This window comes from Natrix helvetica (assembly GCF_964273705.1).
Source record: "Natrix helvetica genome assembly, chromosome: 3".
Taxonomy (NCBI): Eukaryota; Metazoa; Chordata; class Lepidosauria; order Squamata; family Natricidae; genus Natrix; species Natrix helvetica.
The window spans coordinates 111,349,543-111,373,915 of NC_138549.1; the positions used below are offsets into that span (position 1 = coordinate 111,349,543).

General features: G+C 45.1%; 1 protein-coding gene across 1 annotated transcript in view; it reads left to right on the forward strand.

Moving 5' to 3' along the window:
• FAF1 (Fas associated factor 1) overlaps window positions 1–24,373 on the forward strand; it is a 216,736-nt gene that overhangs the window by 9,884 nt on the left and 182,479 nt on the right. Inside the window, exon 2 of the mRNA XM_081946742.1 lies at window positions 13,089–13,157. Coding sequence (XP_081802868.1) covers window positions 13,089–13,157 — 69 coding nt within the window. The remainder of the gene's footprint in view (window positions 1–13,088; window positions 13,158–24,373) is intronic.

A 24,373-nucleotide genomic window follows, 5' to 3' on the forward strand; every position in this document is an offset into this window, starting at 1 on the left:
CTCCTCGGTATACCAAGGAGCCCGGGTGGGTCGCTGCCGCAGGAGAGGTCGCAAAGGCGCAATCCGGTCCAAGGCCCCAGCCGCCGCCCTATTCCAGGCGGCCGCTAGGTCCTCCGACCGAGCGCGGGTCAGGGCTACAGGTAATGGCCCAAGCTCCGTCTGGAACCTATCCGGCTCCATCAGGCGCTTGGGGCGGTACCAGCGTGGACCGTCTGGTCCCGCCTCCTCGCGGTGGGGGGTAGCGCCAGGGAAGTTAAGCCGGAGACATGAGTGATCTGACCATGACAGGGGTGTAACAGTAAAATCCCCTCTACCCAGATCACTCGTCCACTGCTCAGATACAAAGACAAGGTCCAATGTGTGGCCTCCTTCGTGTGTGGGGCCCTGAATTAACTGGGTCAGGCCCATGGCTGTCATGGAAGCCATGAACTCCCGAGCTACCTCAGATGCTGCTCCCGTCGACGGCAGGTTGAAATCTCCCATGACCATGAGCCTGGGGATCTCAACCGCCGTCTCCGAGATCAGCTCGAGGAGCTCGGGCAGGGCTGCTGATGTATAGCGAGGAGCCAAGTATACAATCAGCAAACCCAACTGCCTCCGTGGGCCCCATTTCACACCAAGGGACTCACACCCGGATATCTGAGGAACAGTGAACTCCCTCGGCTCTAGACCTTCCCGTATAACTACCGCCACCCCACCACCCTTACCCAGGGCCCGAGGCTGATGGAATGCACGGAAACCTGGTGGGCACATTTCCACGAGGGGTAAACCACCCTCGTGGCCCAACCAGGTTTCCGTTATCCCTGCAAGGTCTAGCTCCCCCTCAGAGATCAACTCATTAATGAGGGGGGCCTTGTTGGTTACGGACCTTGCATTGCAAAGCATCAGCCGTAGGCCCGGGCTCTGTAGTTCCTGGCCACCTAGGTTGCGGGGGTTGGTACAGACGACCGGGCATAGCCAACAACCACGGTCTCCCAACCGACCTTGTGATCTTCTCTTGTCCTCGCATCCCCCCCTCCCCGCGACCGTTGTAATCAAACAACCCTCTATTGGAATCTCTTGTTCCCTCTCCCCCCCCGCTCCGCGCAGGGTTTCATATATCAATCTATGGCACACGTGCCCAACACGGAGCCATGTTGCCTGGGACATGTGGCATCGCCCTTCCTCTTTTGGGTTTCTGGTGCGTATGTGTGCACGATGATCAGCTGGCCTTCGTGCATGCGGCACGCTAGAAACAGGAAGAGCAGGTCCGTCGGGCACATATCTGTGCCAATAACCGGAAGAATAACTGTCCGGTGAACTACCCCACAATACGTGGCCCAGAACATGTATTTCTAGTTCGGTGTCTCAACTGAACACATATGTCTAGATTGAGCACATGTGTTTTGGTGTAGGCATAGACATTTGAATTTGGCTTTTTTATTTATTGATTTCAGGTTTATTAAATTATCTTTGAAAATTAATGCTAATAAAGAGATTTTTAAAGGTAATTCAGCTCAGTTAATAATTTTTGTATGTTACACCTGTTGTTGAAAGATTGCCATATCAGGTATGGGCTGCAAAAAAAAATTAGGAACAGCAAAGATGAATAGAAAAAACTAGTTCTTTGCTGCCATCTAGTGGCTGTCCATATATTTGCAATATGTAGTCTTCAAAAAGAGCTGCGCAAGGGCCTGGAGGTGAAGATGCTCATCTCCCACTTGGAAGGTTAAGAGTTCAATCCTAGGGAGTAACAGATGTTTCCCTATCAGAGCACTAACATAAAATATCTGTTGCAAACTTTGTGCAGGTATCAGAAAAGGTATTCGACCAATAAACTCTTGGCTCTATTTAGTCATCCCGACTCCACCCCAACAAAAGGGATTTTACAGGATCATAAAAAGAAAAAAAATAGCATTCAGAAATGTTTTCTATAGTGGTAGGTGTGGATCCATGACTTTATTGCTGCATAAAAATAGAGAAGTATTTTGAGAAGTAAACAACGAATTTGAGGAAAAACAAATTGGAAGGCAATAGGTAGTTGGTGTTCACTTACTAGCTATCTACTATAATCAACTCTTGCTACTTAGCTTTTAAAGGGAGGCAGCATTGCAGATTTTGCTATGGTATTCAACTTTTCAAAAAAAATTATTCTACTTTATTACTTTATATGCAACTCAAGGCAGTAAACATACTGTACATACCCGTGATACTCCTTCCTCCTATTTTCCCACAACAACAATTTGTGAAGTGGATTTGGCTCCTCCTCCTTAGAGAGCATGACTAGACTGGAATCACCCAGTTGATTTTCATGGTTGTGGGGCTAGAATTCACAGTCTCCCAGTTTCTAACCTATTTAACCACTGGACCAAATTTTTCTCTGATTCAGCATAGTGTATGAACTGTGCTTCATCATATTTGTGTTCAGAAGTTCATACGTTGATCCTTGATTTTGTAAGGAATTTTGTCTTGCATTTTTTGGTTCCACAGATTAGCACATATATTCTTCTACGCTATGTAGGTATATGCATATTTAGAGCACAGATTAAAACATGTTATCAAGTGTTTGTTTACTTTGCTTTAACGCGACTTTGCTTTAACAAGAATGCCATGCTTCTTTTCCTTTGCAGATTTGTTAACTGCAGGAAAAATAGTTTGTTTTTGTTTTTTGCAAAGAGTACTAAAGTTGACCCGGATAGTCTCGGGCCACTCCCCCTTTTCAGACAACTTGCTTTCTTCTACATTTATTAGGCTGGCTTCAGGCTGACTAATCTACCACTGAAAGGGATTACAGAAAGGGAAATAGAACTAACTGAATTCTAGTAAACAAATTGTGCTGCAGATAACATATTTTGCTCTTGTATAATTATGGTAAGGTATCGCAGTGAATATAGATTGTTATGAAAGTAGCCAAATCTACTTAAAGGATGAATTGGCAAGTACAGTACTTAAAATATTAATTTTTCCAACCGCTTCCTTTCTGACCATTCTCTTAAATCAGTAATTTGACTATTTAGCAGTACTATTTCTTAGTGTGTTGAGTTGAAAAAAAAAATCTATTTTATTCTCGAGCTATGGATGCCAGAACTTTACTTGAGAAGCAAACTTTGATAAGGCTTTTGATAAGAATACTTCCAAAGCTCAGCAGCGTTTGAATGTTTTCTTGTCTTTTTTTCTTGTCAATATGTATAGCAGGGTATCATGAAATATGATTTCAGAGCATAGGATAGGGGAGACCATGTTTTCCTACATGTGATACTTCGTAGATTGGAAAAAGATTACTGTATTGCTTGCCAGGTAATATTAGAATTGCCCCCCTGCTGCATTGTAAGCTCCCTGCCTGAGCTCCTTGACTCCATTTCCAGGTTGGCTGTGGAGTTCCCCAGACTCGTCATCTTCAGAAACTTCAATCTTCCTTCTCTGAGTTGGAAGCAGTTCAGGGGTTCATGGCCACAATGATGGCCACAAGCCTGTCCAGGTCATGCAGAGGTGGATAAAGGACGGTAGTCATACACCGAATCTGGTGTTCCTGTCAGAACAGTCACTCTGTGATCTCAAATTGGGAGAGATTTTGGTGCTCCCCTTGTCACGGTTAGATCACATTCTATTACTATACCATTGGATTTCATGGTCCCACTAACCGCTAAGGGAGGCTTGGCTAGATTGGGCTGCCTTTGGTGACTAAAGGAATTGGATGGGTTTCAGCAGGAGCTGGGGATCGTTCTTGCTGGTCTGTTGCATGGTCCATCTAAAGTCTTGGTTACCACTTGGAATAAGAAGGCAGGTTTGAATTGGATCTTGCCTATGCATCCTTTCTCCTCTCATGAGCCGTCATTCCCTGTGATTTACAAAAGAGCTAAGGGAATTGAAGCAACAGAAGAGATGCTTAGAGACAAACTCGACTGGACACAGGTGAGAGCTGTGATTAAGGCCTTAAGGCCTGACCTCATGGTGATAAGGGTGATGAAGTATCAGTACTTTTCTGGGTATTTCCATCCTGTTACCATGTTTCAGGTGACACAGGCCCTTTTGGGTACAAGCAGCTTAGCGAAACCTTTGCAGGGGTGTGTGGAAGAAGGAACTAAGTACACCTAGCCTATCAAAGTATAATTAGAGGGAACATGATAACTCTTTTCCTGTACTCCAGGGGCTGTGACAGAAAAGAAGCAGTTGATTTATTCTCCAAAACACCAAAGGGCAGGACAAGAAGTAATATGTGGAAGCTTGTTAAACAAAGATCTAACCTAGAAGTAAAGAGACATTTCCTGACAGTACAATTAATCAGTGGAATAGTTTGCCTCCCAGAGTTGTAGGTGCTTCATTACTGGAAGTTTTCAAAAATAGACTGGACAGCCATTTATCATTGATGATATAAGGTCTCCTGCCTTGAGCAATGGCTTGGACTAGAAGATCCCTGAGGCCCCTTCCAGCGCTATGATTTTATGTTCTGCCATTAAGAAGTATATATAACATACATTACCGATGCACTCTGAATACATGAGTAAATATAAATGAGTATATATAAATGTTCTTGTTCGCTTGTTCAATCGCTTGCTTAGATTTTGATGCTGAAAAGTGTTCAAAAAGCTGGGATAGAATTTAGAAACAGAACTACAGCTGTCTGCCATCTGGATTTTTCATTGAGCTTGAACATACATCTGTTTTTATATGTGGATCAAGAAGAAAGCATGTTTCTCCTGTGCGCTGCTTGGAGAGTCCAAGCATGGGTTAAATTCAGTCTATTCGTCCAAGGACTGAGTTGATTTTCTTAGCCATGCCTCCTCTCCTCATTGAGGACCAGTTCAAAAACTCAGTCCAGCCCAGTTCGGACACGTTTTTGGGGAGTTCCTCAGTTTTTGGGTGAATAGACTGGGACTCCTAATTAGTTAGAGATTTTCTTATTTTTGTATTCGTCATAGTCAGGAAGAAAATTTCCTTTTAAAACACCGTTGCTATTATACTGCTGGGAGGACTTCGGGGATTCTCGGCTCTTCGTAACTAACGGAGCCTAGGTTCGTTGGGGCGCTTGTCCAGAGGCGGCTGGTGAGCACGGGGGCAGCAGGAGGCTTCCTTCCCCCCCCGGCTGTCAATTGATTCTTCTTTGCCCGGACACCTTGTCGGAGGCTTCGGATTGCGTCTGACAGCTCCCTTTTTGCCCGAAGAAGCGTGGTGGCCATTTTGAAGCGGTTTTGGCGCGCTTTGGAACTCTGGCGTTGCAGTTTGCCGTGCTTTTCCTCCTAGCCAACAGATCGCTGGGGGGGGAGTTCTTAGCCTTCGTTCGGGGCGCTGGCAAGGCTTCCTCCTCCAAGAAGACCTAAATCGGGCGGCTGAGGAGAGTTTTGGCCCTCGGGACACATCTGCGAGGCGCGCAGGTTCTGTTAACTCGCGCCGGTGCCAGGCCTACTGTTTGCAGCGTTGAAGACTCCAGCTGAAGACATCATGGCTGCGAGAGGCAAGAGGGCGCCAGAGGACCATCCAGAACCCTCATCGAAACGCAGTAGGCCAGATCCACCTGAGGTGGAAAAGGGCAAAAAGGGCACCAAAGGGAGGGGGACCCCTAACCCCAGAGGTGGCAAGGCCTTATCCAAGGCTGAGGCCCGCAGGCATGGGGCTTTAGAAAAGACCTTTGAAAGGGCCCGAAGACTGTCCCTTTCATCTGGACAGCCATCTAGGGATCCTAGTCCCTTGCCCCAGCCTCAGGAGGTTTTTTTCCCCAGGATTCTCCAAGGGAGGGCAATTCTCCCCCAGTACTAGAAGAGGGATTTCAGGCTTCTTCACCTGCAGCTTCCCTGGGGTACCCAGAGTCTTCTTCCATCCAGGAAGAAATATGTCCATTTGACTGCTCAATTGTTGAGGAAGATCTGGTTTCCTCTCAACAGGCTGGCAGGGAAGGGCCAGGGACATCAAGGCCCCTTGAGGATCAGGGTCCCAACCTGTCCTCTGAGATGCAAAAGGCAATTGAGCAGGCCATTGAGAGGGGCATCAAGGCTGGTATTCGAAAGAAGCTCCAGGCCTCCAGAGCTACTTCTGCCAAGACTACCCAGAAAACTGTCCAAGGGGATCAGGTACAAGGTCCTCCTTCTCCAGGCACCTTTATTGCTACAGAGGAATCCGTCCTGGAGGAGGACAATGCAGAGGAGCAGGAATTTTCAGAGAATGATAATAATCCTCCTGAAAAACCTGCCTCTACTGGCTTATTCCGCCCTTCCATATTTAAGTCGATATTGCATAAGGCTAAAGCTTCCACCCAATTGGGTATTACTACCCAAGGGACCACTACCCCCTCTGTATCTCAAGATCCGAAGGAGAGGCTTTTTGATGAGACCACCCCGGCAAGGAACTAGTTCCAGTGCCGGGTATGTTTGTCAATGTGATTCAGCGCCAGTCCAGTGAGGTAGACAAAAATCTTTACTCTGTGGAAAACAAACTAGACGAACTGTTGCAACTGCCACAGGTGGATACCCCAATCATCTCCCTTACTTCTAATTCTGTCCCTCCGGCTGACCTCCTTGAGGGTCTCAAAGGCAAAGACAAAAAGGCAGAGAAAGCCTGCCACAAGACCCACCAAGCAGCCGCTTGTTTGTTTGTTTATTGGATTTATATGCCGCCCTTCTCCCAAAGGACTCAGGGCGGCATACAACATAAAAAAAAACATATTACAAAAGTTAAAAAGGAAATTAGATAAAGTATCCAAAATCAAACCCAATTAATATTAACAATAAAAATTTAAAAATTAGATTAAAATTAACAATTAAATTAATCATTTATTTTATTCTGTTCAAGCCAGACCGGCTTGCTGGAAAAGCTAACTTTTGGGGGGCGTGTCGGAAGGACTGGAGGTCGGGGATTATGCGAAGCTCATTCCAGCTCATTCCAGAGGGAAGGCGCTCCCACAGAGAAGGCTCTCCCTCTGGGGGTTGCTAGCCGACACTGGCCGATGGCACCCTGAGGAGGCCAACTCTGTGGGATCGCACAGGACGGTGGGAGGCTACTGGTGACAGTAAGTGGTCTCGCAGGTACCCTGGGCCTAAGCCATGGAGTGCTTTAAAGGTCATAATTAGTACCTTGAATCGCACCTGGAAAACAACCGGCAAACAGTGCAGGCCGCCTAAAAGGGGTGTAACATGGGAGCACCTAGGTACCCCCATGATAACCCTCGCGGCCGCATTCTGGACCAGCTGAAGCCTCCGGGTGCTCTTCAAGGGCAGCCCCATGTAGAGAGCGTTGCAGTAGCCCAGACGAGAAAGGACGAGGGCATGAGTGACTGTGCACAGAGCATCCTGATCCAGGAAGGGGCGCAACTGACATACCATGTGAACCTGGTAAAAGTCACGGCCGTCAGTTGTTCTTCTAAACTAAGCCGCATATCCAGGAGGACTCCTAGATTGTGGGCCCTCTCTGAGGGGGCTAAAACTTCTCCCCCTATCATCAAAGATGGAACAAGATGCACAAATCGGGATGACAGAAACCACAGCCACTCAGTCTTGGAGGGATTGAGCTTGAGCCTGTTCCTCCCCATCCAGATCCGCACAGCCTCCAGGCATCAGGACATCATGTCGAGGGCATCGTTTGGGTGGTTTGGGGTAGAGATGAAAAGTTGGATATCATCAGCATATTGATGATACTGTACCCCCAAACCACAGATGATCTCGCCCAGGGTTTCATATATATGTTGAACAGGAGGGGTGAGAGAACTGACCCCTGGAGCACCCCACAAGTGACGCGCCTCAGGGTTGGTCCCTGTCCTCCAGTCAACATAAACTGCGACCAATCCGACAGGTAGGAGGAGAACCACCGTAAAACGGTGCCCCCCACTCCCAACCCCCCGAGTCGTCACAGTAGATACCATGGTCAATGGTATCGAAAGCCGTCGAGAGGTCTAATAGAACCAGGACAGAGGAGCAGCCCCTGTCCCGGGCCCGCCAGAGATCATCAACCAACATGACCAATGCCGTCTCCGTGCTGTACCCAGGCCTGAAACCCGACTGAAACGGATCCAGGAAGGCAGTTTCATCCAGGTACTGGGGAACCTTTGCTACAAAGTTAAGGTTGGAGACCGGACGATAGTTGGCTAAAGAAGTTGAGTCCAGAGAAGGCTTCTTAAGGAGGGGCCTCACCACCGCCTCCTTCAAGGCGGTGGGAAAGAACCCCTCTCTCAATGAAGCGTTGGTAATTGCCTGGAGCCAGCCTCGTGTCACCTCCCGGGAAGCCGAAACTAACTAACAGGGACACAGGTCCAGCACACAAATGGCAGAACTGAGTCCCCCCATAATACTCTCCATGCCTCAGGGGTCACAGGGTCAAACTCATCCAAGATAGTCTCCACAAGATTCATCCCCGTCGACTCGCCTGAATCTACCCAGTCAGAGTCCAAGCCTGTCCGGATCTGAGCGATTTTATCCTGCAGATACTGAACAAATTCTTCAGCCCTACCCTGCAAGGGGTCTTTCCCAGTTCCTTGGTTAAGTAAGGAGCAGGTCACCCTAAACAGGGCGACTGGGCAGTTATCTGTGGATGCGATAAGAGCGGAAAAATGTTGCCGTTTTGCCACTTTTATCGCCACTAAGTAGGATTTAATATGAATTCTTACTAGTGTTCCATCAGATTCGGACCGGCTGGCCCTCCAACCACTCTAGGCATCTTTTCTGGCGTTTCATCTTCCGGAGCTCCTCAGTAAACCAGGGAGCTACCCGGGATCGACACCGGGTCAGAAGCCGCAAAGGTACAACGCGATCCAAGGCCCCAGTGGCCGCCCTATCCCAGGCTTCCACTAGGGCTTCGGTTGAGCTGTGAGCAAGGGATTCAGGAAAAGTCCCAAGCTCCATCAGGAACCTTTTAGGGTCCATCAGGCGCCTGGGCGGAACCATCTAGTTGGTTCTGCCTCCCTGTGGCGAGGGATAACAGTATGGAAGTGAAGCCTGATGAGGAAATGATCAGACCATGACAAGGGTTGGATAGAAATATCTCCTAAATCTAGATCATTCATCCACTGCCCAGAGACAAAAATCAGGTCGAGCATGTGTCCCCTGTTATGGGTGGGGTCCTAAATAACTGAGTTAGGTCCATAGCCATCATGGAAGCCATGAACTCCCAAGATGACTCGGATGTCTCGCCAATGGAAGGCAGATTGAAATCCCCCAGGATCATAAGCCTGGGGAAATCAACCACCAATCCGGCTAACATATCCAGCAGCTCTGGCAGGGCGATGAAATGTAGCAGGGAGACAGGTACGTAATAAAAAGGCCCACCTGAACTCTAAGGCCCCATTTCACAAAAAGGGACTCACACCTGCCTATCTGAGGCACAGTGACCTCCTGAGGTCCGAGACTATCCCTAATAACCACCACTATCCCCCCGCCCCTGCCCTGGTGAAATGCCCAGAAGCCTGGTGGGCATAATTCATTAAGGGGAACACCCCCCTCATGGCCCAACCAGGTCTCCGTAATACACGCCAGGTCCGCTCTACCCTCTTGTATGAGGTTGTAAATAAGGGGAGCCTTATGTACCACAGACCTGGTGTTAAGCGACACCATCCAGAGACCTGTGATCCCAAGCACCTGGGGGTGCGAGAAAGGCGATGAGGGTCAGAACACGTGATCGCTCTTAAACAGCGAACCCTTGGTCTATCAGGGCTTCTTCCTCAGCGTCATTTTTTACTAGAGCTTCGCTACTGTGGCTGAGGCAATTGAGAGCGCATCCCCCTTCAGCAGGGTCCAGGTGGAGGCATGACCTTAATAAGATCATTGCTGCTATAGAATATTCAGCTGACACTTCAGTCAATGTAGTCAAGTTTGCCTCCCGGGCATTAGCCTCTAATGTGACTTCACACCGTCTGCTATGGCTCTGTCACTGGCAGGTGGACATGAAGTCAAAATGGAAGTTAGCCTCCACCCCCTTCAAGGGCTGCCAATTGTTTGGGGAACCCTTGGAAAAATTCTTAATTGAAACCAAGGATAAGAGAAAAGTACTTCCTACCACCACTAAGAATCCAGATAAGGGGGGGGGGTTCATTCTTTCGGAGGCAGCCCTTTCGAGGGACTGATTCCTCAGGTGGGGGAATCTCTTATCAGAGATCCTATCCCCAGACCAATGACCGTGGACAAGATAGAATGAATTTCAGGGACAAGGGCTGCCAGCAACAACAGTCCTTTTGGCGCCCCTTTCGTTGCGGTTCCAACAACTGCTCCTACTGCAGGTCCAAATGACCACCAACGGGATCCTCCCATAGGCGGTCGTCTCCAACTATACGCCGCCCGTTGCGAGTTGATCTCCATGGACGTGTGGGTCCTCAACACAGTGAGGCAGGTCTTAACCCTGGAGTTTCTATCCTTTCCCCCGAGGACCTTTGTCTGGTGTCCCGTCCCCACATCCCTTCCCAAGAGGGAACGCATGCAGGCGGAGATGCAACATCTCCTACAGATAAATGCCATAGAGCCAGTTCCCGTAGAGCAAGAAAAGAAGGGGTTCTACACCATTCTATTCCTTGTCCCCAAAGGCTCCGGGGGGTGGAGGGCCATCTTGGACCTCAAAGCTCTAAATCGACATCTGGCCTACAAGCGTTTCAAGATGCAATCCCTATAGACCATCCTGGATTGCATCAGATGAGGGAACAGATTGACCTCTATAGACCTGAAGGAAGCATACCTGCACATCCCCATCTGCAGGTCTCACAGGAGGTTCCTCAGGTTTCACTACGATGGCAGGCACTACCAATATAGGGCTCTCCCGTTCAGCCTGTGGTCCTCACCGAGGACCTTTACAAAGATTGGCGGCGGTAGCAGCCCACCTGCGCTCCCGTCCAATATGGCTAATCTGCTACCTGGACAACATCTTGATTTAATTAGCGTCCTCCGAACATCAGAGATGTTCAACATACCATCTCCACTCTACAACATCACGGGTTCTCGGTGAACCGGGAAAAGAGTCAGCTAACGCCATCCACCCGCATATTACATCTAGGTGTGTTAATAGACTCAAAATGTTGCCAAGTGTTCCTGTCTCCGGACCGCAGACGCAACCTCACAACCCATGCACGGACTGTGAGAGTGAACCAGCTGGCGTCCATCATGTCACTGTCTCAACTTCTGGGACTTATGATTTCTTGCATAAACATAGTTCCATGGGCATGTCTACACGCACACAAACTACAATGGTTCCTCCTTCCCATCCAGAGGGCAAAGGCCAGCAACTCTCCCAGGCGTGTCAAGCTACCCCTGAAGGTAAAACAGTCCCTTCAGTGGTGGGAATCATGGGCAGTGACGAAGGGTTGCCTCTTCAGAGAACCAGACCGGCTGGTAGTCACGATCGATGGAAGTCTCCAAGGATGGGGGGCTCACTTTCAGGAGCAAGTGACTCAAGGCAAGTGGTCACAGAGAGAGGCTGCACAGCATAAACCTGTTAGAGCTACAGGTGGCCAGGTTAGCCTTGCGCCATTTTCGCAGGGACATTGTGGGCCGCCATGTGTTGCTACTTACAGACAATATAGCAGCGAAGGCCCACATAAACCTCCAGGGGGGCACCAGGTCCAAGACCCTCATGGCAGAAGCAGAGATGCTAGGGAGGTGGGCCGAACGTCATCTGGCCTCTCTACGAGCAGACCACATCTCGGGAGTGGACACTGTGGCTGAGCCGGACGACCATCGACAACATGGAATGGTGTCTTTAGGCCCCAATTGTGGTCATCAGTCAAAAGCTACCTGTTTACAGAATAATGCAAACATATGTTTTCTTTCATAATTAGTTTGACATGGAATAATATAGCAATATACCATTTTCTGTATTGTACATCATACAAATATCTAGGAGGATGGCTTTCCTATTTGTGATGATTTTTATTTCCTCTTTCATTGTTTTTATACTTTGCCTTGAATACTTTATATGTGAGAATATAGATATGAAAATAGTTAAAAATATGATGGTCCTCCTTTTACTTGGAATATCAAAACAGCTGAATTTAGGATATCTTGCATGCAAACAAAGTTAACACTCGGTATAATGGTTATAGCTATATTTATGGAATAAGCTGTGATGAGTCATACCTATTAACTGAATATATATTTGGCTTAAGGAACTTGCTGAATATGACAGGGTAGAGATCTTTTGCTCATAATAAAATGGGAATTGCTTGACTATTTATTCAATCTTTTGCAAATAGGAAGACTTATATATTGCTGTACTATTGTATAGCTATAATACTGTAATATATTAAAGCTAGCCATTTGATTAATAAGATGAACTACAAGTTTGATAATTCTTGGTTTACCAGCTGATGTCCAAATTTTCTGAACTGATACAATAGACTCTCCTACATTTAATCTATGTTTATGTCTTAAGATGTCTACCCAGACAATGCACTGTTAAATGGGAAAGGGGGGGGGGAAGAAGGGGAAAACAGAAAAGAAAATATTAAATATATAAGTATATATCCAAGAGCGAGACATAAGGTGGGGGGGAGAATATAGTTAGGATAGATTAGCGAAGGTAAGGGAATAAGAAATGATATCAAATTATATTTGGGTTTGCGGAAATACCATCCCAAGGAAACATAAACTGAGACCTGAAAGAGACACCTACAATAATAGAAAAGAAAGAGAGAGGGGAAGAGAGAATGAAAGGAAGATGGGGGAAAGAAGAAAGAGGTAAGGAGAGGAGGATGGAAGGGAGAGGAAGAGAAGGAGAGAGGGTAGGAAGGTGAAGAGGAAGAATAGGAGTAGGGGAAAGGGAAGGGAAGAAGGAAGGGAAAGGAGAGGAGGAAGGAAGAAAGTAGAGAAGGGAGGGAGGGAGAAAAGAAAGGGAAAATAAGGTGGTGTTACAACAGGAGTAAGGAATGGTAAACAAAACAACCCAAACTGTATATTATAACCTATTAAATGAAATAATAAATGTATAAGAATGACAAATGTAAAGAAGGATAACAATTATGTGAATGTATACTTAAAATGGTATGTAAGAGAATAAAAAAATAAAAAAATTCTGAGAAAAAAAGATGTCTAGATATCAAGAGGCTGGGATACTGCTGAATGCAGTTTTTAATTTGTAGGATTTTTAACAAATTATTATTTTTGGCAGATTCTTTTCAGCTGAAACTTTGTCATTCTTTATTATTTTAGGCATGTACTGGAATAGAAAATATTGATGAAGCTATCACCTTACTTGAACAAAATAACTGGGATTTAGTGGTAAGTATTTATTTTACTTTATGTGTTTGATACTTAAAATTAGAGGGAAAATTGCTGGAATCCTAGTATGGCTAGCTAGAAGACTGAGGGTTCAAAGGATATACAAACTTAATGTAGTGCTGTGTCAAATCTACCAGCCCATTTTCAAATCATGGAAGATGTGATGTTGTGATTAAAGTGTTGGAGAGGAAGAAGAGAAACCTGGTTCTAGTTCATTAAGAGAATTTGGGGAAGTCACTGTCTTTCATCCTGATTTACCTCACAGGCTTTTTGAGGTGGGGAAAAATAAGAGGAAAGGGTAGAACATACCTGCTTTTTGCTCCTGAATGAAAGCCAGATTAAAATCCTAAATCAAAAATACATGTTCAGAGTACATACTACAAGGAACAATAGGCCTTTCACTTTTGGGGTGAAATGTAATTTGGCGTTACAAGAAGCAATAACTTATTGGCCCAATTGATTGTAATGTTTTTCCATTGCATTTGATTTGGAATGATGTTACTTGTGATGTAGCTTTGTCCTTTTTCAGGGTCTTGGGGCAGGGATGGAAGTTTCTCCTTTTACATCTTTGTAAGGATTCCATTTAGTTTTGGACATCATTACTGCTTTCTGATTTTACTGGGCTGTTCATGGTGACAAAGCATCAGTTGTATTTCCTTACCTTTGATCAAGCATCATATGTCACTGCGCTTTCATGTTTTTTTTGAGGTGTGTATTGGAAGTGAAGTAATGGTAACAGTATACAAGAGTATGCTTCAGGAGGATATAACTTTTCTTTCCAAATTAGTGGAGAGACAAGGTATGCTGTAGTGAAAAAAGAAAGACTAACATCCTCAAGGCCAGGTTTTTTTTTTTTTAAAAAATTGCAATCTTATGGCTACTTACTGATAACCTGTATCTCTAGTCAAGTTTGATTTGGATTCCTTTCATGGATCCATACTAAATGTAAATTTCCTGGAATTTAAAGAACAGGGTCTGTTTCTCCTGAGAGAGTTCAGTCCTAGGCAGATTTTTATTAAGATCAAATTTTTCAGATAAACAGTAAAGTATGACATATCTGGCTAATGCATGAGTTTAGAAAAGTGAAACCATGTCTCGTAAGAAATATTTAGAGTCTGAGGGGGACAGTAAGGTTGTGTTAGCATCTATTTGTAACTGTACTTCAATTTTCAACAAATCTTTGCCAAAATGTCTTGCCAAAAATTCTCAAATCTACATACTTGTGCCAATAAAGATAATGCATTTTCAGGGTCAAAGAAAGGTTAAATAAAGAAACAGAATGGGTATGATGTTTCATATTGTACAATGATAGGAAAGAATTTAGTGTCAACTGATCTTTATTAGGAGGTCAGATGTTCAGAGATACATTAAAAAGTTGGAAATTTATTGGAAATCTAGTTGTCTTTGTATGCAGAAGAAAGTGGTATAATGTGACACATTGAGAAAACGGCACTTTTCTGAGTTTTTCTGAGAGAAATGGTTTGGATAATACAGACTTATATCTTATATCCAAAACATGAAGTAGAATTATCTTATGGTTTTACATTTTAAGATTTAAAATATTAATAATTCTTAATGTAAAAAAAAGTGCTTCCAGTTTTTATTACTTTGCTACTAAGCTTCAGCAGTGCAGGATTTTTTTTTTAAAAAAAAGGCATTATTGAGATTGCAGATTGTCTTCTTTTTTCAAGTTTTTTTTTAAAAAATTGCTACATAAAGAAAGCAACAGTTTCAATATCTATATAAACAGAATGTGCAGAAATGGACAGACTAACACTTGAAATTAAAGAGAAGGAAGACACAGAGTATTTTGAAATATGGGATTTGTTTTATCAATGATTAACTAACAGAAACAGAAGTTAGAATGTTTTAAAGTATAAGAGAAGAACTAATTTTACTTTGAGAGAATTATCACATGTTTACTATTAATATGAATTAGTATTAACTAATAAGTAATTAACTAATAAGTATTATGATGGGAAAATACTGTTATTATAGGACTACTATTAAGGAACATTATTACTATGATGATGATGTTGATTGCTCCAACAAATTATAACCAGACAACACACTGTTTATACAGATCTTGTTCTTATTTTGATAGCTAGAAGATACATCGATTTGGGCCAAGAAGATAAACATATTTTAAATTCATATATCTAATCCTGGATTATGGAAAGTCTCTTTTGTATTCTTAGAAATATGCTATTATAGCATAAGTACAGATACCTTTGGTTACTAAGAGTCAAAAGCGACTTGATGGATCATAATCAACCAGTCAAACAATTGTAGACACCTTTTAAATATTCAGTATGCCCAGGGGTGAGTTGCTACCGACAATACAGCCAGTTTGGTGAGCAAATCTTTTTAGTATAGACTATCTCATATATTTCCTGTATAAAATAGTTCATAGCTTTTAGCTCGACTTACTTTGTATAAATAGTTTGGCAATGGCTTTGGAGATATTTATAGAATTTTATTATTTTCCTCTTGGAAAATTCAAAAAGCATATTTATAAATTTAAATTTCCAGGCTTGTTTTGCTATACAGTTTCTGTGTTCTTAATTGGCATACAAGGAAAGTTGAATTCAAAAGCTAAATCTGTTTTGAACTATGCTATGCACCAATGGAAAAAACAACAACACCCACTTTCATGTCAGAAAAATAAGCATATCTATACCTTTCCATTCATGTACACTACAGTTAATTGAGAAGTACTGAGGCACTAAAATAATCTTTGAAAGAAGTGGTGCCTGTGCATTTGGATGGGGGGTGGTGGTTAGGCTAAATGCTTAAGAATGCTGCACATCCCGCCTACTTTATAAAGACAGTTTTAGCTTGGGTTTTGTTTTTTATATGTGCAGTTGCTTGCCAAAAGAATGAACAAATGAGAACATTATAATCAAAAGTGAGGTGCTTGTAGAATTTTTGTAACCTAACTTATTCCCAATTTGCTATTAAATATTATGTTTAGTATGTATGAATTTATAGATATAAAATTCAGTAATGCACAGTATCACTACAGAAGTAAGCCTTTGGTAAGGTTTGGTGACAAGTTATGAAAGTAATGTAAGTACCATATGCAACCTTATCTAAACAGTAGTTGAAATTTCATTACTACAGTAATGAACTCTTTCTATTTCTATTATCCTTGCGCAGCTGCCAACAAGAAATGCAGAGTCATCAAGTGAGTGGCAAGGCTAATAAATGTCAATTTCTTTTTATGAAGAAGCTACTCTATTTCATGTAATAGAGAGTTCTTTGTACTCTTAGTCGACACAAAAGGCAGCACCTGAGAGGACAGAGGCGCTTGGCACTCTGACTAACATTTTTCCCCCTCTCGTTAAGCATTTCTTTTCACAAATTCATATTTTCAGGGTAGCAAGTTTAAACTTAAGGTGGGAGGCATTTTATATATTTATGCAAACTATAATGACATTGCTTTAAACAGTTGAAAGAGTAATTAAAATGTTGCCCAAAGCAAAAACTAAACTAATTATGCAAAGAGTACAAAATTTCAATGTTTTTAAAGCTGATTGATGCTTTGGGCTTTTAAAATATAGGAAATTTGTTTAAACTAAAATAAAATCAAAACTAAAAAAAAAATCACCTGCAGCACTATAGTTTTATTTTTCCCCCCAAATGCCCACTGATAAGATTTAGCACAAAAAAAAAAAATCCTTTTGCTTTCAGCGATGCAGTGAAGTTCACCAGTAGAATTGAGGGAGGGGTCACTGCTGGGATATCACCAAAGCCTGATTGGTCCAGAGACTGAGGGAAATTTATTTTATGCTTCGTCATTTCTTGTTGGTTCCCAGTTTCCCCTCAGTCTTTGGTCCAAACACTGGTTTTGGTTGCCTTGAGGAAATATTTGTTTAAGATTTCTCAATTCTGGATTAGTTTGACTAATTGGCTTACCTAAAATTCAACTAAATTACAATTGAGCTGCTGCCCTACGAGACCGGGTTTCCGGCTTGCCTCCGTGCTGGGGAATATCTGCCCGGACTTCTCAATCCTGCCCAGGGCTTGAGAGCTCTGTCCGGTCCCCAGGCCAGCGGGGGTGACAGGCTCTGTCCTTGCAGCTCCGCGGGAGGCGTTTGAAGAGTGATCCAGCGTGGCGCGGCCGCCCTTCCATTCGGCAAGCCGCGCCTGAAGAAAAACCGCGGCAGCTCTAGCAGCTTGAAAATCAGCATGCGAGCTTCCCTCGGCGCCGTGACCTCAAAGGCGAGCCGTGGCTTCTCAGCTGAGCCGTGGCTTGAAGAAAGGAGCCATGCTGTTGCAAATCACGCTGGGGCCAGCTACCCAAGCCGAAACAAAGCTTCAGCGAGCCACTCGAGCCTCCAGCGGCCATTTTTGGGCGTGCACGTGGAGGTGGCCATTTTGAGGCTCGGGCCTGCATCGCAGCCATAAATCGAGGCCGGCGGGCAGCATTGGTCATCTTGTACCTCCTGCAGCTCCCGCGAGGCTGTGATTCCGCCAGGCATCTTAGTCGGCCACAGCCTTCTTTTCAACAAGGCCACGTGAGTGACATGGGTGATCCTAGGCCTGACAGAGCCCAAGCCCCAGAGGAGCCCCTGGATCACACACGAGCAGGGGATTTGGATAGATCCAAGACTAGGGCGGCCTCTAAACCTTCTGCCGCCCAGCGCCCTTCCAGAGCAACAGTCCAGGATGAACTCAGGTGCCAATGTGCCCTCGAAAAGAGAGTAGCAAGGGCGGAGAAGCAAGCCCAGGCAGTGAGGCCTTCCTCTCCTGCCAGATCCACGTTGCCAATTAGACAAGGCTCCCACCAATCGGCTTCTCTTCCCAGGGGTTTTAGTCCATTCTCTCCTTCTATCTCTCCTCCTAGGCTGTGTAGGCAATCCAGGCAGGAGGTTTCCCCTTCCCCACCTGCATCTCCAAGGGAGATTGAGGAAGACCAAGGAGATCCATTAGAGGGTTCATCTCATGGCTTCCTTCCAGCTGCCATCCTTGCTCTCCAGGCCTTCCGAGGATGAGCTTGATGACCTGGAACTCCTCCCTGAGAGTATTAAATGCCTTATCTTCTGCCATCACTAAAGGCATTGCCATTGGCCTAGCTCAAAGGGCCACCTCTTCTCAAACTGAGGTCAGATCTCGTTCTGATGCTAGACTTCCCTCTTCTACTCGCAGGCAAGAGAATCCTAGGCTCCCTTCTCCTTCCTTAGTGAGTGAGGGGTCTGTCTTGGGGGAAGAGGCACATCAAGATATGGGATTTTCTGAGCATGAGGACACCACCACCCCTGACCCTCTGGCCTTTCCTGGTCTCTTCTCTCCTATGTTTAAAACCATATTACATAAGGCAAGAAGGACCACTAAAATAGGCACAGGGGACCCTGGCCTTCCTCAGCCAAGAGAGCCCAACCTGGCCATGTTTTCTAACACTGCCACTAAAAAGGAGGAGGTCCCAGCCCGTCCTCTATTTTTGGAGGTAGTCAAAAAACAATGGGCGCGTCCCCCTACTCTTCCCAACCCTGGGAGTAACAACTGCTGCTTCTACAACATGGAGCAGACCTTCTCCCAGGCCCTGCAGTTGCCAACTGTAGACACCCCAGTGGCTGCCTTAGCCACGGCCTCCACAGTAGTGTCAGGTGACATAGCCGACAAGTTAAAACCAGAGGACACACGTGCGGAGCTTACCTTACGTAAGAAATTTACTGCCTCGGCCTAGGCAATTAGATCTGCCGCAGCGGCCTCTTATTTCAACCACACCACTGTCATGTGGCTACATCAACTGCAGGACCGCATCCTGCCTCAGGATGAGCGTCTACTACAAGATCTCATGAAGATCATAGCTGCCACGCAGTTTTCGGCGGACGCCACTCTGGATTCCATCAAATATGCATCCTGAGCGTTAGCTATCTCGGTGACTTCCAGATGGCTCCTCTGCCTCCACAGTTGGCAAATGGACAATAAGCCAAATCGAACATGGCAGCGGCCCCATATACTGGCACTACTCTTTTTGGTGAGTGTCTAGACCCAATTCTCATAGAGAATAAAGACAAGAAAAGGGTCCTGCCTACTAACACAAAGAAGCCGGACACTCGCCCTTCCCAGTAGGCCTTCTTACAAGGCTCCTGAGTCTAATTTCCATCAACGTAGGTTCTCACCTTACAGATCTGATAGACAAATCCAGCGACCTTATTACCAGGACAGGAATAGGTTCCAGGGCCAGTCCAGGTGGCCCTTTCGTGGGAGGTGGTGTGTGGCTGCCCCTTCCGCAAAGGGAAATGACTCCAACCCGAGTCTTCCATAGGCGGCCGCCTGGAACACTTCGCGGACAGATGGGATCGGATAACATCAGATGCCTGGGTCAGGTCGACCATCAGGTTCAGCCTACACCTAGAGTTTCTCTCCCTGCCCCTGACGTTCTTCAGGACCTTCCCCCCGTCTCGGGACCTGGTCTGCTGCCGCCGCCTCATGCTCCTAGCCATTCAACATCTGCTGGACATTCGGATGGTGGAGGAGATTCTGGAGGCCGAGCGCTGGTGGGGTCATTACTCCAACCTGTTTGTGGTTCCGAAGGCCTCAGGGGGATGGGGGGCGATCCTGGACCTCAAGCATCTCAACCGTTACCTGGTCTACAGGCAGTTCAAAATGTCGTCTCTCAGGTCCATTCTCCAAGGGATCAGGCAAGGAGATTGCCTAACATCAGTGGATTTAACAGAGGCCTATCTCCACATCCCAATCTTGCCCCTCCATTGCAGGTACCTAAGATTCTCTCACAAAGGGCTACACTATCAATACCGCGCCCTTCCCTTTGGCCTCACCTCGGCCCCTCGCACCTTCACGAAGACCTTGGCGGCATTGACGGCTCACCTATGCTACAACCCGGTGAGACTCCTATGCTACCTAGATGACATGCTCCTTCAGGCCCAGACACACTCACAGGCGGCCCTCGACCTGCACCTTACCATTCAGACTCTACAATCCCTGGGATTTTCCATCAACTTCCCCAAAAGCCACATATCTCCCACAACCAGAATCCTTCATCTGGGGGTGTTGATAGATTCCCTGACGGGTCTTGTCCGGCTCTCCCCAGAGTTCCTCTCCAGCCTTCAGTCCCTAATGCGTCAAGTACGTGCAAGTCAGTCCATTTCCATTCTGACCTTAGCACGCCTTCTAGGCAAGATGGTATCCTGTATAGGGATCGTTCCCTGGGTCCGTCTTCATTCGAGGCCGCTCCAATGGACTCTCATTCCATACCAACACAAGCGAATGAGCAACTCCTTAATGACAATTTGTTTCAACCCGGAGATTCGGCTGTCCTTGAGATGGTGGCTATCTCCGGTCTTGCAACACAGCTCCGAGTTCTGGGAACTGAACAGAGTGACAATCATGACAGATGCAAGTGTGTTTGGTTGGGGGGTCTGATGGACTCCTGAGTGGCACAGGGTTGATGGACAACTTCAAACCTGCGTCACAATATAAATTGGCTAGAACTGAAGGCAAGCCCGCCTGACCCTCCGGCACTTCAAAGACTTGATAGCGGGCTGCCATGTGCTCCTCTTAACGGACAACGTGGCAACGAAAGCTCACGTGAACTGTCAGGGGGCACGCACTCTAGGAGCGTGTGGCAGGAGGCATTGAGACTTGGCTCCTGGGCGGAGAGACACTTGAAATCGGTTGTGTCGGAACACATCTTGGGCATTGCCAATCATCAAGCCGACTGGTTGAGCCACAAGACCATCGACCATGGTGAGTGGCAACTCCAGCGTGAACTCTTTCTCAAGATCTGTCTGCGGTTCGGCACACCACTGGTGGACTTGTTCGCAACACCGACGAACACCCAACTGCCGAGATTCTTCACACGTTTTCTGGTTTGGAATGCGGAAGGGACAGATGCTCTCAGGAGCAGATGGCTGGCCGGCCTGCTGTATGCCTTTCCTCCCCTCCCTCTCATCCCGGGGACCCTGAGGAAGGTAGTGGTAGAGCGGGCAACCATCATCCTCGTTGCACCATATTGGTCCAGACGGCCTTGGTTTGTGGATCTAGTCCAGCTGTCTGTCTCACCTCCATGGAGGATTCCTCGAGAGGAAGTCGCGCTGTGCCAGGGGGTCCTGATCCACCCGGAGCCCCAGTGGTTACACTTGACCGCCTGGCACTTGAGCGGCGCCTCTTGAGGAATGCTAACCTTCCCTCCCAACTCATAGTGACCATCGATGCCTCCAGGCAAATCTACAATTCGACGTGGTCAATGTTCGTCAAATGGTGTTCCCCTCCGGATATCTGCCGACCGAGGCTTCGGTTGCGCAGATCCTAGACTTCTTGCAGAAAGGTCTTGATGGGGGTCTCTCCCATAATACCCTGAGATGTCAGGTGGCTGCTTTGTCATTGGTGCTCGACAGAGATGAACTTCCCCCCCTTTCCCACCTTCCTTTGATAAAGAGGTTTCTAAAGGGTGCAGCCAACCTAAGGCCCCCTCCGATCCATAGGTTCCCCACATGGGACTTGCCTTTGGTTTTGCGAGCTCTAACTGGGGCTTTCTTTGAACCGTTACGGACAATCCACCTCTGTTTCCTATCTCTCAAAGTAGCTTTCCTAGTTGCGGTGACTTCTGCTCGTTGCATTTCTGAGTTGGCGGCCCTCTCGTCCAAGGACGATCTATGTCAGTTTCACTACGATAGAGTGGTCCTGCGCCTGGACCCTACTTTCCTCCCAAAGATAAATTACCCTTTCCATCGGGCCCAAGAGGTCATCCTTCCCAACATCTGTCCTGCTCCTTACACCTTTGTCATCGTTTGGATATCTGCCATGCGCTGCACATTTATATCCGGCGTACGGCATCCTTTCGCAAGTCTGAGGTCCTCTTCATTTCTTTTCAGCCCGGTTCTCTGGGAGCTAGGGTTTCGCCTGCCACTATTAGCAGGTGGTTACACCAAGCGATTTCCACAGCCTATGAGTCCTCAGGCCAGTCTCCTCCTGCGGGAATCACGGCCTACTCCATGCGGAGTGCCGCTACTTCTGCGGCGTGGGCCACTAGGGCCCTGTTCGAGGACATTTGTCGGGCAGCTGCCTGGGCGTCTCTGACTCCCTTTATACAACATTACCAAATAGATTCCTTCGCATCTGCTGACACATCCTTCGGGCGCAGAGTTCTTCAGCAAATAGCAACCGCCCCTCCCCCTGGGTCTTAGTCCCTCCCTGGGACTGAGCTTGGGTGCATCCCAGCAGTGACGCCTCCCTCAATTCTACTGCTAAAAGAACGTTGGTCTTTACCTGAATGTTTGTTTTAAGTAGAATTGAGGGTGGGGTCACATCCCTCCCGAGTAAGACCTTAGTCAGATAGGTGGAGGGTCGTGTGGCCTGTGGTCTGTTTGTTTTTCTGCAGATTTGTACTGTGACTTCGAGGAAACTGGGAACCAACAGGGAATGACGAAGCATAAAATAAATTTCTCTCAGTCTCTGGACCAATCAGGCTTTGGCAATATCCCAGCAGTAACCCCTCCCTCAATTCTACTTAAAACGAACGTTCAGGTAAGGACCAACGTTCTTTTCAATAATTTCACTGTTGGGATGCTTGGGAATTTGGGAAAGTTAAACATTTTTAGAATCTTACAAGATATTTATGAGGAAGAAAAATATGCAGATGAGTGCATTCTCAAAATAGCTTTAATTTGCTTTCATTATGAGTAAGATCAATGCCATTAGGGTGAATATGACTTCTTATTAGCAAGAATGATGTTTTAAGATTTGATCTCAGGAAGACTGCGATATCAGAGATAATAAATATTTGGTAGACTTGACTTTGTTGCTCTAGGCTACTGAAAATTATGAAGGGGGAAATTGCTTTTTCTCATGTATTAGCAAATGCAAATAAATATTAATTCCCAAGGATCATTAGAATTTTTAAAAACACTGAATGATGAAACATGATTGCACACCTGAATGGATGAATAAGAAGTAATCAAGTACATATTGTTTAGTAATTAATATATTAATGTTTCAGTTCTTATTTTAAGATTTACTACTTGTATAAATTTGTGTATTGCCTTCTACAAAATATATTGAGGTATGGCATGTAGTAAATATATTCCTTGAGAAGTCAGATCAGACATTCTTTTAGTTAAATAGATAAGGTTTACTCATATCTAACTAAACCAATTAGAATTTACTTTAGAAATAACTAGTTTCAAAATTATTTCAGAGGTGTTATTTTGCAGTATAAATGACTGAGTCTGAATTTAATTCATTATAAAAAATTATATATTTCAATATATGATGTTTCCAATTCAAAGTGTTCCTCAGCAGCTTCAGCATATGAACAGACCCAATACATATTTTATAAATCTTTTTGCAGTATATACATATATGTGCTGATATGCAAATACCCAACTGAAATATTAGAAACCTTGCAAAGAAGAAAGAAAATACTGATTGATGTATGTGATATAAACTGGATTTAATTACAGTCTGAAATTTTGATCTATTAATACAGACTTTTCAAACCTGATATTTCTAAATGTGTTGGGTAACAAGTCCCAGAATCCTCATCTATCTCTGCCATGAGGCTATTTGTAGAAATGAAATGTACTGCCATGGCCAAAAAGGGAGGAATTAACAGCCTATCTTTTATTGCCTGATGGAACCATTTGAAAAGATTGTATATTCCTGTTTGATAATCAAAAAAGTGTATCTTAAATGTCTAAGAGCAAAAAAGAATCTCATGTTTTACAGCTGAATCTATTACATAATAATATTATTAATTTAGAATGCTTCTGTGCCCCACATTTTGTTGTATGTATGCAATCATTGTATTGCTATTTCACGTGCTTTGCATAATTATCTCTTTTTAAAAGCCATATTTAATGGCAGTTAAATATTAAGCTCTACTCTAGGAAAGTTAATAGTAAACCAGAAAGAACTAAAGTTCTTTCTAAATGTATATTTTAGAAAGTGAGCAGATAGGAAGTATAGCATTGTATGGGGTCTCTCTTTATGTCAGTAAATACCGTATGTGTAGGAAATACATGGAAGGAAACAATGAAATCAGTTATCTTTGGATTTTCAGAATGCTCATAGTGTGTCCAGAAATTAGAAATAGTAATGCAGAAAGACTCCTGGGAGTTCAGAATAGTTCATATTTTCTTTTTAATAATCCTTGTTACTTTAGACTACAGAAGACTAGTGTTGTATTGTTATGAGACTACATAACAATACAGAGGTGTGTCTAAGGCTAAGCTAAGTGATTCTCTAGA